The 14,849-nt window shown below is 46.4% G+C and overlaps 1 protein-coding gene and 1 long non-coding RNA gene across 6 annotated transcripts in view; one reads left to right on the top strand and one right to left on the bottom strand.

Moving 5' to 3' along the window:
• LOC135394873 (AF4/FMR2 family member 3-like) overlaps nucleotides 1-14,849 on the top strand; it is a 161,811-nt gene that overhangs the window by 96,380 nt on the left and 50,582 nt on the right. For all 5 annotated transcript variants that reach the window (XM_064625910.1, XM_064625911.1, XM_064625909.1 and 2 more), the window contains exons 7-9: nucleotides 983-1,072; nucleotides 1,256-1,286; nucleotides 12,806-12,845. In XM_064625910.1, the coding sequence (XP_064481980.1) occupies nucleotides 983-1,072; nucleotides 1,256-1,286; nucleotides 12,806-12,845 (161 nt within the window). The remainder of the gene's footprint in view (nucleotides 1-982; nucleotides 1,073-1,255; nucleotides 1,287-12,805; nucleotides 12,846-14,849) is intronic.
• LOC135394874 (uncharacterized) overlaps nucleotides 12,012-14,849 on the bottom strand; it is a 28,693-nt gene continuing 25,855 nt past the window's right edge. The window contains exon 3 of the long non-coding RNA XR_010422977.1: nucleotides 12,012-12,814. This is a non-coding gene — a long non-coding RNA (uncharacterized LOC135394874). The remainder of the gene's footprint in view (nucleotides 12,815-14,849) is intronic.

Raw genomic sequence — 14,849 nt, 5'->3', positions numbered from 1 at the left:
GTGAAGGTTGTACTGTTAAAATGTCTGCACAGAGAGTCAGGTTGCCTGTCCGCCCCCCGTTCCTTCCCACTGTCCTCCCTCCATCTGTCCGCGTCTGTTCGCCACTCACAAGCCCCGGTTACACGCATGCGACACCTCCTGGCATCCGGAGCCGTTTATAAATATAAATATTAATAATAAAATATATTAAATATTATATATTAAATAACTTAATATTTAATATATTAATTAAATATTTAAAAGTTTAATAAATGTATTATGTATGTTATATATTATAAATAAATATCCTAAATGTATATAATAAACGGCTGTGCTGGCACCTATCCCGACTGGTGGATTGGTTGACGTGTCCCTGTCGGAAAGGATACAATGCGCTTTTGTCGTATTCCTATAAACGCAGCTATTGCCACGGTTGCTTCGCGGCGCTAACGTAGAACAAATATACATTATATATATATATATATATATATAATAACTAATAATAATAACTTTATTTTTGTTAAGGTACCCAAAAACACGTTAATAATACGTTAGAAAAGTCGTGTTTGGGTGATGTTTCTGCACAAAGCTTAAATCGACTAAGTCAGAAATAAGCGGTTATCGGGGTCTTTACGGTACCTTTATGCGCACCGCGATCCGGCGAATTCCCATAGCCTCAATGTCAGATCAGCACTGCCCTCGTGCGGGGCCTTGGAGCGTCGAGGTCCCCCGCTGTTGTCGTGACGTAATCAAGTCGTGACGTTACTTCGACGTTTCAGTCGTCGGGTGTTCCCGAAAGCGGGGTTTGCAGTCTTCGCTAATTACGTGTCTGGCTGGCCTTTGTGGGAAATGTGTGGGTTACATGCTCTTGATGGGACTATTGTTTTATCTAATTGACAGTATTGTAACTGCAAGTTAAAGGAGAAGGGGGAATGCTGACTCATTGCTCTGTGGTCCACGCGCTCGAGTACTTATTACTTGTCTGTGTTTTGTATTGTCTTAGGAAATGCAAAAGGTACCTCCACCTTTGACAGCAATAGAAACACCACGCAAGGAAGACTGTCGCATCACATTTCCCCTCTCCCCTGTCCAGGTGAGGACGCGGTGATTTTTAACGTTCCCCAGAAAAAAAAAGTACTCAACGTGACCACGCACGAGGGTTACGTACAATTCTGTTTCCAAGAAAGCAGTGTTTTAATATCTCTTTGCACTCGGCTGTGTATCGGAGAGGCATTAGAGTCTGTACAAACTACAGTGTCGCCTTTCCTCCTTTCAGGATCTGGATTCGCACCATCTGGATGATAATGGTGAGCTCTTTTCGCTGCTGTTACGTTGCTTGAGTTTGATGTGTTGTTGTGCCGCGATATGACCGGACGCATAATTATTCGGGAGTTGCAAGAAGCCGCACTTGCATAAATTTATCTGATAACGCACATTTTTATTTACGTGGCGTTTTTTGCAAATTTTTACGTGGCATTTTTCTAAAAAAAAAATATTTACGTCCGCACAAACCCAGTTCACTTTGTTCTGGATTCCGCCGACTTTATTCTGGATTCCACCGACTTTATTCTGGATTCCACCGACTTTATTCTCTGTGAACTTTGTAAGTACTTGCTCGAATCTTAAACAGCGTTGCCCTGGTGGCAGTCGTACCGTCAGCGCGGTAAGTAGAAGCCTTGCGGAGAACAACTACAACGTTATTCGAATGGTGGTGAGCGGGAGAGAAGCTAGTAGGGATAGTTGATACAGAATAAAGAATGTCGGACGCAGTTTTTCCGATAAAAAAAAGCAAAGAGCACGAACAAAAAAAAAAAAAAAGAAAACGACACAAGTTTTAGGTCCTTTATTATTGTGCGAGCCGACCTTTATGTATGAAAGGCTGAAACGCGCACTTTTGAAACGCCTGCCGGCAGTAAACCAGATCTGTGCATAACGCAGCGCGATTAGAGCGCCCCCACGCGTTACCCACGGACACTATAATGATGCGCTTTTGGAATGGCTGAGCTACAGGGCACAGCTTTTGAATGCCACCTCTGCTGGGGAGAGGAAGTTTAGTAAATGACGCGTTCACAATCGAGCGAATACGTTTGTTGAGAATGGCATGTAGCCGCGCTGTGTTTGGACTGAGCTAGAAACGAATCTCGCGTTTCAAAGCGCGTTTTCTGCCGTAATGAGTTCCGAAAACAATTCGGGAAGGACTGTTTTATTGTATTTTTTTTTCTTCTTCTTCTTCTTCTTCTCCATAATTCACCTTTACGACACCCTGCGACAAAGCTTCCCGGTGAGGGTGAAACGGTAATACTGAGAAATAAGCACATAGGCATACAGTCAAACTCCTTTACAGCGAAACTCAGGGGACAGCAAAAAAAAAAATTGCAGTAAAGGTATTTTCGTTAAAAAGGATGTCCATTACTGGACCTATAGGGCTCCAGCGGGCCGCAAAAAAAATTTGCTGTAGTGGTATTTTCGTTAAAAAGGTGTTCGCTATAAAGGAGTTTGACTGTATTTCGTTATTGCGTATAAATTGCCCCTGCTCCCGTAGGCTCCGCCCAGGTATGACGTAACGGCGACGTTCGTCTGCAAGGAATACGCCGAGTAACAGTAGATTCGCTGTAATAGAACAGAAACACGAATGGCAGGACATATTTTCCGGAATGTGATGTATATTAGTTTAACTGTCGATGGCCTTCTGGCTGCCGGCTCGTTATGTCGCCTCCCTTCTCAAGCTTATCAAACTCCCAGCACCTGTTACGGCTGAAGTATTGCATTCGAAACCATTTCGATACCAAGCGTTGGTCTGTGGAGCTTTATAAACGTAGAGTTGCTTTCAAAATGGAAGAACAACCTCAAACTACTGGACGAACTTGTAAAAAAAAAAGTATCGATAACTGATGAAATAATGAAGTCAGTGAAAATTAGGATGCTCGTGTATTTCTTTTATTTTTATTTTTCAAGACAATGAGCAATGAGAAATGCTCGAGACGTGATGGCAAGTAACCCGTGTTACGGCACCGTGCACTACGTCACTTCAGGATCAGATTTTACGATAGTAGGTCGTAGGAAAGCAGAAGTGTCGTTCGAAGTCTGCGAACAAACTGTGTTCTCAATTTAGCCGCCCATTAGCGTCGTGTTTGAGGGCGGACCATGTCAGCTGGGCGAAGAACTGTCTGTCGTCCTTGCTGGCAAAGATTTCCGGAACCCGCCGACCTCACACGGCAGTGTGCGTGTTGCCGATGCTTGTACATCGATTAAAAAAAAAAAAAGGAAAAACTTCAGCGCCGTGTTTTCCTTCTTGTTTCCGCACTTTACGCCTAATTATCGTTTTTGTGTTCAAGGCCCGTTAGCATATCGTGTGTGAGGTCACGTGTGCCATTTGCGAGCTAGTTGGAAGCTTGTCCAGTTAGCAGTGATATAAGTTTTTTTTTCGTTACTGCTTTTGGTTGCGCCGGGGCTGTATTTGTGTCGGTACCGCTAAGCGTGAACGATCGGGTTACGGACGAAATCGGGTTACGGACGAAATCGGGTTACGGACGAAATCGGGTTACGGACGAAATCGGGTTACGGACGAAATCTGGTAGGAGCCACTGGACGTGTCTCCGTTGTTTGTTCAGTAAATTGAATTACGGCGGCTACCGGCACGATACATTTTCAAATGGGGCAGTCCAGGGCATCCTTATTGCGGCACGTGGCGTGAAGTAGTACCGCTGCCTTCATATTTGAAGGGGATCTTGTCCTTTGCTGTCGTAGCAACGTGTTCGACGCGTAGCAAGCTCGAAAGGAGGATGCGGAGAAATGAAAGATTGGCTGCATCTTATTACAGCTAACGTTTTATAGGGTTGTCGTCAAGTAGCCATATCACGTGACCCCGTTACGTGGTAGTCGGCTCCGTAAAGCTACCGCATTAATAACGGGAATTAAATTACCCTTGCCGGTTTCCGTGCCGAATAATAAATTGCATAGGCAGGTATATTTCTTCAGTTGAAGCAGCTTTGTTACATTTGTAGCCCATGTTTGAGCAACGGGAACATATTTGAGCACTCTGCTCCACTTGTAGAACCCGGGTGCCCCTCTCTAGCCGCTCTAAATGATGTCGGCCTCCGTAAACATAAATATTTACCTCTTCCTACTCTCCTTCACGTGTACACTCATATAAGTGGTCCGAGTAGAAAAATATATAAATGAAAGAAAGATGCAGCCTCGTATGCCTTTTCTAGTGCGTGAGACACGCAGAAAATGCGTTGCTTCAAAACAAGTGTAGATGTGGCATTTAGCCAACGTGGCAATTAAGATAATTGTTTATGTTTATGCGAACTCGTTATCGATGTACACCACCTGTCGAGCAACGTCAGGTATTTGTGATCCACAGTCCGTTATCTCGTTTATTGGGTAAACAAGTGACTGGCAGCCAGAGTATATACCCGTTGATGTTACGAGGACGTGACCCTTGCGAAGCCTCGCACGCGGTAGTTGGTCGAGGTTGCGGAATATAGTGGGTTAGCACTCGGCGGCTTACAAATGCGTCCAAGCTGTTGGCTCAATCCGGCATGTCACGACTTTGCTGTCGCAAATGTTTCCAGACTGTGAGAATGAGTTCGGTCACGAGAGGGAGCCCGTTTCATCCAGTGGGGGCGCTAAGACGATATTTGTGGTCCGTTGCCTCATGCACGGATTGCACCGCATGCCTGTGTATGATGTGAAAAAAAGAAAAAAAAAAAAAGAATGCTACGTGTCGTAGTTTGCGAGTCCCACACGCCCTGGAATGTACGTACGTGCACTTCGAGCTGTGACGTCAAAAGTGGGTTAAAAAGCGATAAAAAAGCGATGTCTCTTTGTGTCCCCTGCACCGGGGTTTTATCGCTTTTAGGTCAAAAGTGGGCAAGGACCTCAGTAATTCCTATTGGTTCTCATGATCACGTGACCTCTGTTCGCGCGAGTTGACAGGCCTAACTGGCGATGTCACGGCCGTTTTTCAGTTTCGTTATTAAATTTTGATGACCGCCAATACCAGTGTGATATTGGTATTGTATGGGGTATCGATATTAGGTAGTGGCGTCCAACTGCACCGGGGACATTTGAGTTTCTAGAAAACCGGATGTTGCATCAAGAAAATCCGCTACGTTTGGGTATGTGCATCTTCCGCCGAACTGAGACGTTGTCAAACGACAAACAAAAACAATAAAACGAAAGAAGAATGTCTCTCTACAGAAGATAGACAGTCTCTGTTATTAATCGGGAAATTTCGAGCAATTAGAACGTTGCCTTAGCATCGAAAAATTCGAGTTTCCCCACGAGGACAAACTCCAGCTCTCCCTTTTCGACATCGTACTTACAGCAAGCGTAGCTTTCTGACCTGTTCTTCTTTTCTTTTCTTTTATGACTTTTCCCTTTCTTCCTTCTGAATCACCGCGCGTATAGCCATTTCCTCTTCGTCGTGCCTGGTTTTTCTCTGTCCGAATCGAAACCTGTACCGTAACTTGCGCGCTCGCTTCGGTGACATTCCCCCCCGTTCAGTCTCTTCCTGGTACGGACTCGTATAAACCAGAGGCATTCCGGCCTCTCGCGTTCGTTTGTGCGTCTGTGCTCCTCGTGCCAAAAGTGACAGCAACACTTAGCTAGCTAGTTGATTTATACGACCCCCCTCGCAGACGCGGGAGAGAGGCTGTTATTTTAGAGCCAGCGCGCCGAGAACGCGGAGCATTTTTTAATAATTTCTTTCTATTTACTCCGTTTTCCGCGTTATGCATTGCCGTTAAATTTGGCGTGAAAGTTGCGTCCGATGGAATAAATGGCAACCCTGGTACGCGAGTAATTGTCGTCTGGCAGCGTCTCGTCGTTTTCTAGAGCGAGGAATCAAGGCTGTACAATGCGGACTTGGAAGTGAAGCCCGAATTCTTGTCGCACACGGCCGTTTCCGTTCTTACGTTACTGCATCTGAACTTCAGTACAAGCCTTGCCAAGTAGCGTTCGCTGTCATGCTAGAGACAGGGAGGTGGTCTTGCCGTGCCGTCCGAGATTTTTTACGGGGTTGTTCGCGACACCCTTCAGCCTCTATGGGATTAATAATATTTTTTTAAGAGCGCCGGGCCGAATTGTTCGGTTCGGGCGAACGATGTCCTGGCTGGTAGATTTCAGCGATTTCTAGTGCTTACTGAGATCAGATTTTCGGTGTGAGCCTTAGAAATTTTTTTTCTGGAGCGCTTATATAATGACAAAAATCGCGTTCCATATGCTTTCCCACTTTTCCCTCAAACCCTCCCTCCATTCCTTTCCACTTTTCCCTCGAACGATAATTGTCTATCTAAAACTATATCAAAAATCAGTACGTCCGGCACAGTATTTAGTTTCTCTACATTTCTTCTCTATACATCACCTCACCGCGTCTATATCTGCAGCTGGTCCCGTAAGAACATCCTGCTATCACATTCACCACGGCCGGCTACTGTACTGTCTTACTATCCTACCTTACTGTCTTTTTATCGTCATGTACTGTCTTACTACATCGCTGGCCGTGGGTAGCTACGCGCAAGCAACCCTGCATTGAAATGTCACCGCGTCAGTGACTGGAGAGCGCGACCTCTTTCTCCTTCCGGCCATCGGCTTCTCTCTTCTTCTTCTTCTTCTTTTTTTTTCTTTTTTCTTTTGCCTGCGCAACACTCTTCACAGGTCGGAAACTGCTTTAGTACATTTACCTCTGAGCCCAGAGTCCCTCACACAGACGTGCTCACCCGCTTGGGAGAGCGTTCACTTTATATTGGGAAGCAACGGTCGTTCACGTCTCCGTCCTCTCTCTTCCCTTTATTCCCTTTATTCCCGAGAGAGTGTCTCGGACGTGGAGCGAAGGGCTCCTGTCGTCGGAGATATTGACGATGGCGTTGTTTGTCTGCGGTCGTTAGCACTGTCGCAGGCAGAAGTGGCCTGCCTGCTCTTCTGCGCCCAAATGAAATGAAGGGGAAACTTCAGGCACAGTCAGCGCCGAGTACTTTTCAGGATATTCGGTTTCTTAAAAGAAAAGGGTTTGAAGAAAAGGTAAAAGAAAATTCATGACTGTGAGGGGTCATACCATCCATGGAGAGGTCAAGCCACACAATGCCGTCAACAGAAAGGCTGTTGTACGAAATGTGCGGTAATAACAACGTTTAGGTTTATATTTAGTAGATCGGAAGGTGTTCGCTATAACAGTTCTGAAAACAGACAGCCATTCGCCATATTCAGTAGTTGAAGTGCATTTCATCACATTGCAAATATCCGTCGTACCCGACCTAGTAAAACTCGCTAATGTCTAACGTCCCTTTCTATAATGAAAAATACTAGTATTAGCATGTGCCGCATTGTTATGCTCACAAAAAAAAAACAAAAAAAAAACCGGATCACAATTCTGCTTTAAGCATTACCATCAAAATACCACTCGCGGGTAAGACATATGAAACGGCGATCTTCAAAGGAGCGCATAAGTGTAGTTATGATTGATGAAGCAAATCCAATCGCGACGAAGGGAAACTTGCATTAACTTTGCGACACCGAAAGTTGCACCGGGAAGTCTGCAAGATGATTTCAAAGCGCAATTGCGCAATAATATTGCGGCACTTCAAAGAATATTGCGACGTCTTCATTTCCCCAAGGAAAGTAACGTCTCGTCCTTTTTAGTATACTTTCAAAACCCGACAGACAATATTAATGAACCACACTTCTAACAACGGGGTAACGCGCTGGCGGGAACGGAACTAAAAAAAAAAAAAAAATGCCAGGCACAACCGGTCTTTTCCGAGCAGCTACATCAACTTTCCCTTGATTTATGAAACCACATCGCAGTAAAACGGAAGCCAGCGGGTTCTGGAAGCCCTGGCTTTCAGCCAAGCGGTGTTTTTTTTTTTCTTTTTCTTTTTATATATTCCACACACCACAATTTTCCCTCTTTGTACCTGTTTAGCGCTGCCTCGTTTCAGGCGCATAATAGGTCATTTATGCAGATGGGAGCAGATTTCTCTTCCTCTTTTCGAGTCTTTTCGAGGGAATTGGCTATAGATCAACGTGATTTCTTTCCCAGGCTGGGATAGCAGTTTCCGTTATGAATATAGTTCAGCGTTTAGGAAGTTATCGGGGCAAAATTTGATACGTACGACTGTATAAAGAAGAACTTCGTTGAATCTTTGAGAATTCGATATATACGAACGGTTTCAGGCTGCCGATTACGTTGCGTTGTTGTTATTATCATTATTATTTGTTATGTTTCGCGTGGCTAAAACAACATTCGTGACATGTGCGGAGATGTTCAGTTCGGACTCCATCGTATTCCAAAATTTTAGCGAAAGAAGAGATAGGTTGTCGAAGTTTTTGTCGAATAGAAGTCACGTGACGACTCCGCAGAAAAACCCGACACGACCTCGACTTCACGGGTTGATTGTTCGCGTCGCATCCGCAATTATTTTTGGGCTTTCCCGCAAGACCGCATAGGGACAACGGATGCACCTTCTTCACAACCACAACTCAACATGTTCAGTTATTGCCGCAATAGTTTAGAATTCAATCTGTGCATACGGGCTTTTTCTCGGCTGAACGCAGTGTTAGGTGTTTTATGGCACACTGTTGATCAAATGTTCTTAATGATAGGTCTATGAAACCTCAATGCATAAGTGCCGCGAGGTGTCTCCGCAAATTAGAGGTTAAAAATATGAACGGGAATTTTACCCTCACACTCACACGGTTGCGAAGAGCGCGCGAGAAGCGAAAGTGAGATCCTAATTTATAGCTAAGGTCGAACACCGATTTTACCCCGGTTGACGGGAGACGAAAAAAGAAAATTTTTGAGAATTTCGGGTAACATCTCATGCGACTTCGTTTTCATTCGTCACACTGTTCTCCCTCGCCCCTCGGTTATTATTTTATAAATTTTCTTTTTTGCGTCACACTTTCTGCGTTCGTGGTTATGACGTCGTTCACGCGCTGATGGAAACTAAGAAAAAAATTACCACGTTTATTTTTCTTTGCGTCGTGATTCTTAAATAGGGCATAACGGCTTGTAATGGAGTGGTCGCGGAGCGCGTTCATTTTGTGGCCCCTTGTTCACTGGAGCCTCTCCACTCGTTAGCGTCACCATTAGAAGATTAGGGTGAAGGAGGGGGAGGAGGGAGCAAGTTATTTATGGCGAAAGCGGAAGCCGTTAGGTGGCGTTAGGCTCTGCGGTAGTCGGAAGGAAGGACTTGGTCGCTGATTGGTTTAGCGGCGCTCGTGGAATGAAATTGAGATGGCGTTAGAGGTCTTCTCGGATATGTGTTTTGTTGGGAGCGCTGTCGTATTTCTTGATTGGGTGCAGTGTCTTTTCTTTCTCTTTCTCTCTCTCTCCTCTCTCTCTTGGCAACACGCGGCCATTGTTTTTTTCCGATATTGCGTATATTTCTTTTGCACGGTTAAGCCACTGGTTAAGCGTTATTACCATCTGCTCCTGGTAGTAGTTGCCAGAGGGCTGTGTTCTCTCAGCCAGTCTGTCCTTGAGTCTGGCTTCTTCATTGTTAATCTTTGTTGTTCTTCGTTGGTTAATTATATTGACAACTTAAATTCGTGATTGCAGTTGTCTAAAACTTTGTCGCAGCGCGCGAGCAGAAAATATTTTCTCTCGCGTAATTCACACACGCTGCAATGAACTGCGTAAATATTTCGTTTCAGGTTCGCTAGGTGGTAGCATTATCGATCTCGATGTTGTCGCCACTATCCGACAGCACGAAACCGCGAGAGACGACTTTCCGAAAATGTGGTCATACTTTGGATCATCTGCGCAAGGAAAAGCTGATATATTTGACAAGCCGAGAGCGGCCTTTGGACCGCGCTAGCCAGAGCCGAGAACTCATTTTGCGTGACGTAAGCCGTATAGCGTCACGTTCCACGTGGTCCTGGATCGGAACTCACTGGACAGAGGGTTTACCTCAGGTTGCTGCATCCCGCTTAGGTTGTGTCAGTAATGCCGCATCTCCCCCTCTCTCTCTTCCCCCCCCCCCGCTCCCCACCAGACCACGTGACGTGTCTTACCTACTCTGATGCCTTTCCTCTTCATGGCCTGAAATCATGCAGCTGCAGAACAAAAACCGACCATAAAAAGACAAGGATCCCCTTTTAAAGGGATCGCGACAGGTCATCACAGGTTATCCCAGATAGACACTGCACCCTGATAGAACCTGCACCCTGATAGACACTGCACCCTGATAGAACCTGCACCCTGATAGACACTGCACCCTGATAGACACTGCACCCTGATAGACACTGCACCCTGATAGAACCTGCACCCTGATAGAACCTGCACCCTGATAGAACCTGCACCCTGATAGAACCTGCACCCTGATAGACACTGCACCCTGATAGAACCTGCACCCTGATAGACACTGCACCCTGATAGACACTGCACTGAAGGTTTCACAGCGAAGATGGAAATAGAAGCGGAGAAAATGGGCACCGCGAACTCCGAAACTCATGCGGCTCGGACGTCACAGCCCTCTCCGCCGCCGCCGCCAGTGAGGGCAGCGCACGAGAAGTCACGTGCTTATGGCTGCAATGGGAATGGAGCTCTGTGACGTCTGCGCTTTGCTCGGGAGTGTGCTCGAGGGCTTGTATCTCGCTAGGTGCAACACTTAGAATAATAATTCTTTTTTGTTTGCTCAGTATTCTGGCGTGCAGTACAATGTGTCCATCATGCAATGGACCACGTCTATGAAAGTGTCACGACCCCTTTAAAGTTTTCGCGCAGTGGTTTCTTCCGCCTACAGTACACGTGTAGATTTAGTTCCCATTGTTACTGTTATGGCTCGAGTGACACGTGGGCAGGGTCTTAAGTACACGTGTACAGATCACGTTAAAAGGTTTTGACGCAACCCGTCTATACCGTCCGCGCTTGTGATACTCACTAGAAAGTGTGACGACTGCATAAATAAAATTGCTATTACTCTCGCTTAAGTATATATACGGTAACTTAGTGGCCGGTACCTTGGATCACGTCCGACGGAACGTGCTCTCACAGAGTAAGTTGAGCAATCGGTAAAAAATCGGAACGGAAATAAGATGGAGTTGGTGGTCCTTCTGGGCATTCCTCTGCAAATATTTTATGATGGCAATTGCGAGGAACGGTTGGATGTCGGACGGCTGCACCATGAAACGGTGTGTTTCTGTTTCTGCAGCTGCAGAAGAACGGCACTCAAACATGGCGGGAATGAATAGTGTATATGGGATTTCTTATCGTGATCGTCGCTATGTAGAGGAGGAGGTGACTATGGACATAGGTAAATAACATGGTGTGGGTGGTTCATGTAGTAGCCCCTGCCGTTGTGAAAGCGAATATTTTTGCTCTAAAGTCAATCTTTAAGCAGAATTCATTACCGTACATCTGGGGCGAAATGCTTCGCAGCGCAAATAGCGTGAAAACTTTATAAAACGCATTTCCGTTTTAAAGCAGACTCTTTAAAGAGCATTTACTATCGTAATCAGTTAGTGGCAGCGCGAGCGCTAGCGTCCGACTTCGCCGGCCGTCGTCACACTAAAGGCTTGCAGGTGCCTGGACCGAGTCCCGCCACCTGCTGCGCTACCTGATGTCGAACGACGACACCCAAGCTGCACAACATCTTGGCCCAATATTGGCAATACCGGCCTTGTATTGGTCCAAGATTGGGCCAATCTTGGGCGGTATTGCCGCTATTGGGCCGGTATTGCCACTATTGGACCGGTACTGCCACTATTGGACCGGTACTGCCACTATTGGACCGGTACTGCCAATATTGGACCGGTACTGCCACTATAAGCCGATACTGCCACTATAAGCCGATATTGCCACTATTGGGCCGGTATTGCCAATATGGGGCCGGTATTGCCACTGTTGGACCGGTATTGCCACTATGAGTCGGTATTGCCACTATTGGGCCGGTATTGCCAATATTCGGCCGGTACTGCCACTATTGGACCAATACGTGACCAAGATGTTGTGCTGCACGTGCAGTTACATCACCACTCGGCCCTAGTCTCATGCTAACCACCCGGTTCCCACCTTCCTTCTGCTTTCCTTTCTGTCTGAACATTCGTATACCCCCCAACAGCCACAATTCCGACGCGGTGGCAAAAAAGAAATGCAACATTAAAGTTGCGATCGAAGATATTTGCCCTCACTTTGTCAGGCGCTCAACGACCGACGTCACAACGACCGTCCGAGCCGGTATCTTGTTTTTCTTTTTTTCTTGGGCCTCGCAGGGATAAAGGAATCCAACGTCACCGCTGCCATTAGAATTCCAGTAGCGTTGCGCGGTGGTATGTTACCCGATTGTTCACACGCATTGACATCGGGGGGCGCTCGTCATATTTAAACTACTACCCGTGTCGCAGAGCCCTCTATTCTTAGCCGGAGCAGTGAACTCTGAGCGGCGATAAGACTGCGTCGTCTCCGGGATTAAAGGGGCGATGACACCCGTTCTTCAGCCTAATTGTTTCTCCGTGACAGTTCATCCTCCTCGAGGAAAAACTGATCATGCAAATCCCCCGGGACGCAATGCGGTTCGATATCTGCGCGCTTATCCGACTCGCATGCTCAATTCTCTGTCGATTATGTTGCGCCCGCGGCTTGTGCATGTTCCAAACAGATACACTTGGCTGTTCGCCCAACGTTGTGTTCTCGAATAATGGAAGGACGTCGTATTTGATGCACAGTTGTGATGTGACCTATAGGCATTACGTCAGACGGACAAGCGTAGCTGCTAAGGCTTACTGTATATACAATGTCGACGAACTGCTACTGGTGGTGCACGGTGTGCTTGAAACGGAACTTCATTGTTACATGTCCCGGTGTCTTTTACTTTTGCAGATTCCAAGCCTGTGGACAGGAGAAAATATGCCAGCCCACCGTGAGTACAGAATCTTTTGCTCGTGCATATTTTTTTTCTTTTTGTTTTTGACGCGTTTGTGGTCTGTCTTACTGGTACTGACAGTTCACGCAGCTGCTTTGTTTTAAATTTTTTTTGAAAGGAGCAAGTACTCGGATCTCTAATTCGGGAACCGCGTGTATAAGCGCGAACAGTTCAGCTCCAACAAATACTATACGACTAACTACAGCTTTATAGTGTGGGTACGAAACTAGCCAAGAACGCTTCCTGCATAGTATCGTAATGACTTACGCCCGACTTAACACAAGCTGCCGCAGCTACTTTTGTCACCGCAAACTACGCAATTGCATGAATCGACGACTGACTCGCATAAATGCCCTACCATATGGTATAGGGCCACTGATGCAAATTCACGCCTCATACACAATCTGTGTGATGCCAGCGGAGTGTTGCATTCACGAGAGTTATATTTACTCACGCGCGTATAGGACTTCGAGGTAGTATTGTACCTAGAAGTCCAGCACGCGTGAGTAAATATAACTCTCGTGAATGCAACACTCCGCTGGCTAGCTGCGCTCCAAGCCACCGCAAAGTGAGCGCGATAAATTCCTCTTTAGAACGGCCAGTAGACACGATTTTATCAGGCCGGAGTATATGCTGTCCTCACAAGGGCACGAGTGCCTTGCGGCGGCGGCCTTGCATGCGTATCGTTGTCTAGGCCTTAAAATATATTACAACCCATTTAGATCTGTCACGGCGGTTTCCGGAGAACCGTACGCTTGTCGCCCATGAAACTCTCTGGAGCTGCATCGTTACCAAACGTTGTTTAAAGCGTGGCGTCTAAACATTTCATCGGTCGCCATTAACGTAGCATAACGGGACGTTGCTAGTGTAATGGTAGATTCCGCGACGAAGACTAAACAATGCATGAGCGCGAAAGCGAAGTGCACTTTATTAGTGCAAGTGTAACGCACGACACTGGATATACTCGTATGTTGGAGGTTGCTAAGGAAACGGAAATGCAGGTGGCGTCGAATGTCGACTGCGTGAACATAGAAGGAAAGATAAGCAGTCTCTCCTGTTGTGAAAACGCCGTCGGCGCAAGAGATCGCGGTGTGGTATTCTCCACACTGTAGGAAAGTGTGTGAAACAAAGTGTGAAAGCCACATTCTTTGATGCAGTGAAAGAAGGTGCAGCTTAATGCTGTAGAACTCTCTGTGCTAACACGAGACATAGAGCCACTTTCTGGATACATTGGCAGCCTTAGAAGCCCTGCCCCTCGCCTATCAAGGACCGCTTCAAAGAGTCTAGACTTTATTGATGCAGCAAACTTTAAAGAACGTCACAGCATGTTTGACATTAACCGTAATTCCTCTGTTGTTTCCAAAATCAGTTAGAAGTGTCACGCGCTCTTCACTCTGCTGTTCGTTTTCGTGGTGCCTCGAATTGTGTTTAAAAACGGGAGGAACAGGACCCGACGTTTGGAAGCAGTATTCCAGTCGGCGACAGCAAATAACCCATCCTCCAAGACGGAGGTCGCGCCATCTTACAGAGAGAAGAGGAGAAACATAGGGAGTCTCGTTAGAGAGATGTTTCGTCTGTTCCTCTGACGCTCCTTCTCTTCTTACTTTGAGCTCGAGCAGTTCCAAACCGAAAACTTGCCGCACATCTTATCCGCGTGGGAGGCAGGAAGTTGAACGACGATAGCGATGCGGCGCACTGAAGGTTCTTACACTATTAGAATTCCATTGCTTCTCTTGAAGGAAAAAGAAAAGAAGCAGGCACTCTCGAAAAAAGGGGGGATGCGAAACAGGAAGATAAAAAAGGAAAAGTTGAAACTCTCTTCGGATTTTTGGGCACATTGTTCGTCCGCGGCTCCCTCTGGTCGAGCGGTTTCGATGGAGCAGTGTTTGTGAAGCTTAAATTAGTTTCGGGTTTCTGCGGAGCGTTTCAGCGCAAAGTGGCCGTGTTGTTGTTTACCTTCCCTCCTTGGGCGTCCCAGCTTCGACGAATCTCTCTCTCTCT

The sequence above is a fragment of the Ornithodoros turicata genome, chromosome 5 (genome assembly GCF_037126465.1).
Source record: "Ornithodoros turicata isolate Travis chromosome 5, ASM3712646v1, whole genome shotgun sequence".
In the NCBI taxonomy this organism is placed as follows: domain Eukaryota; kingdom Metazoa; phylum Arthropoda; class Arachnida; order Ixodida; family Argasidae; genus Ornithodoros; species Ornithodoros turicata.
The sequence above is the reverse complement of the archived record's forward strand: the minus strand, read 5'-3'. Positions and strand labels throughout refer to the sequence as shown.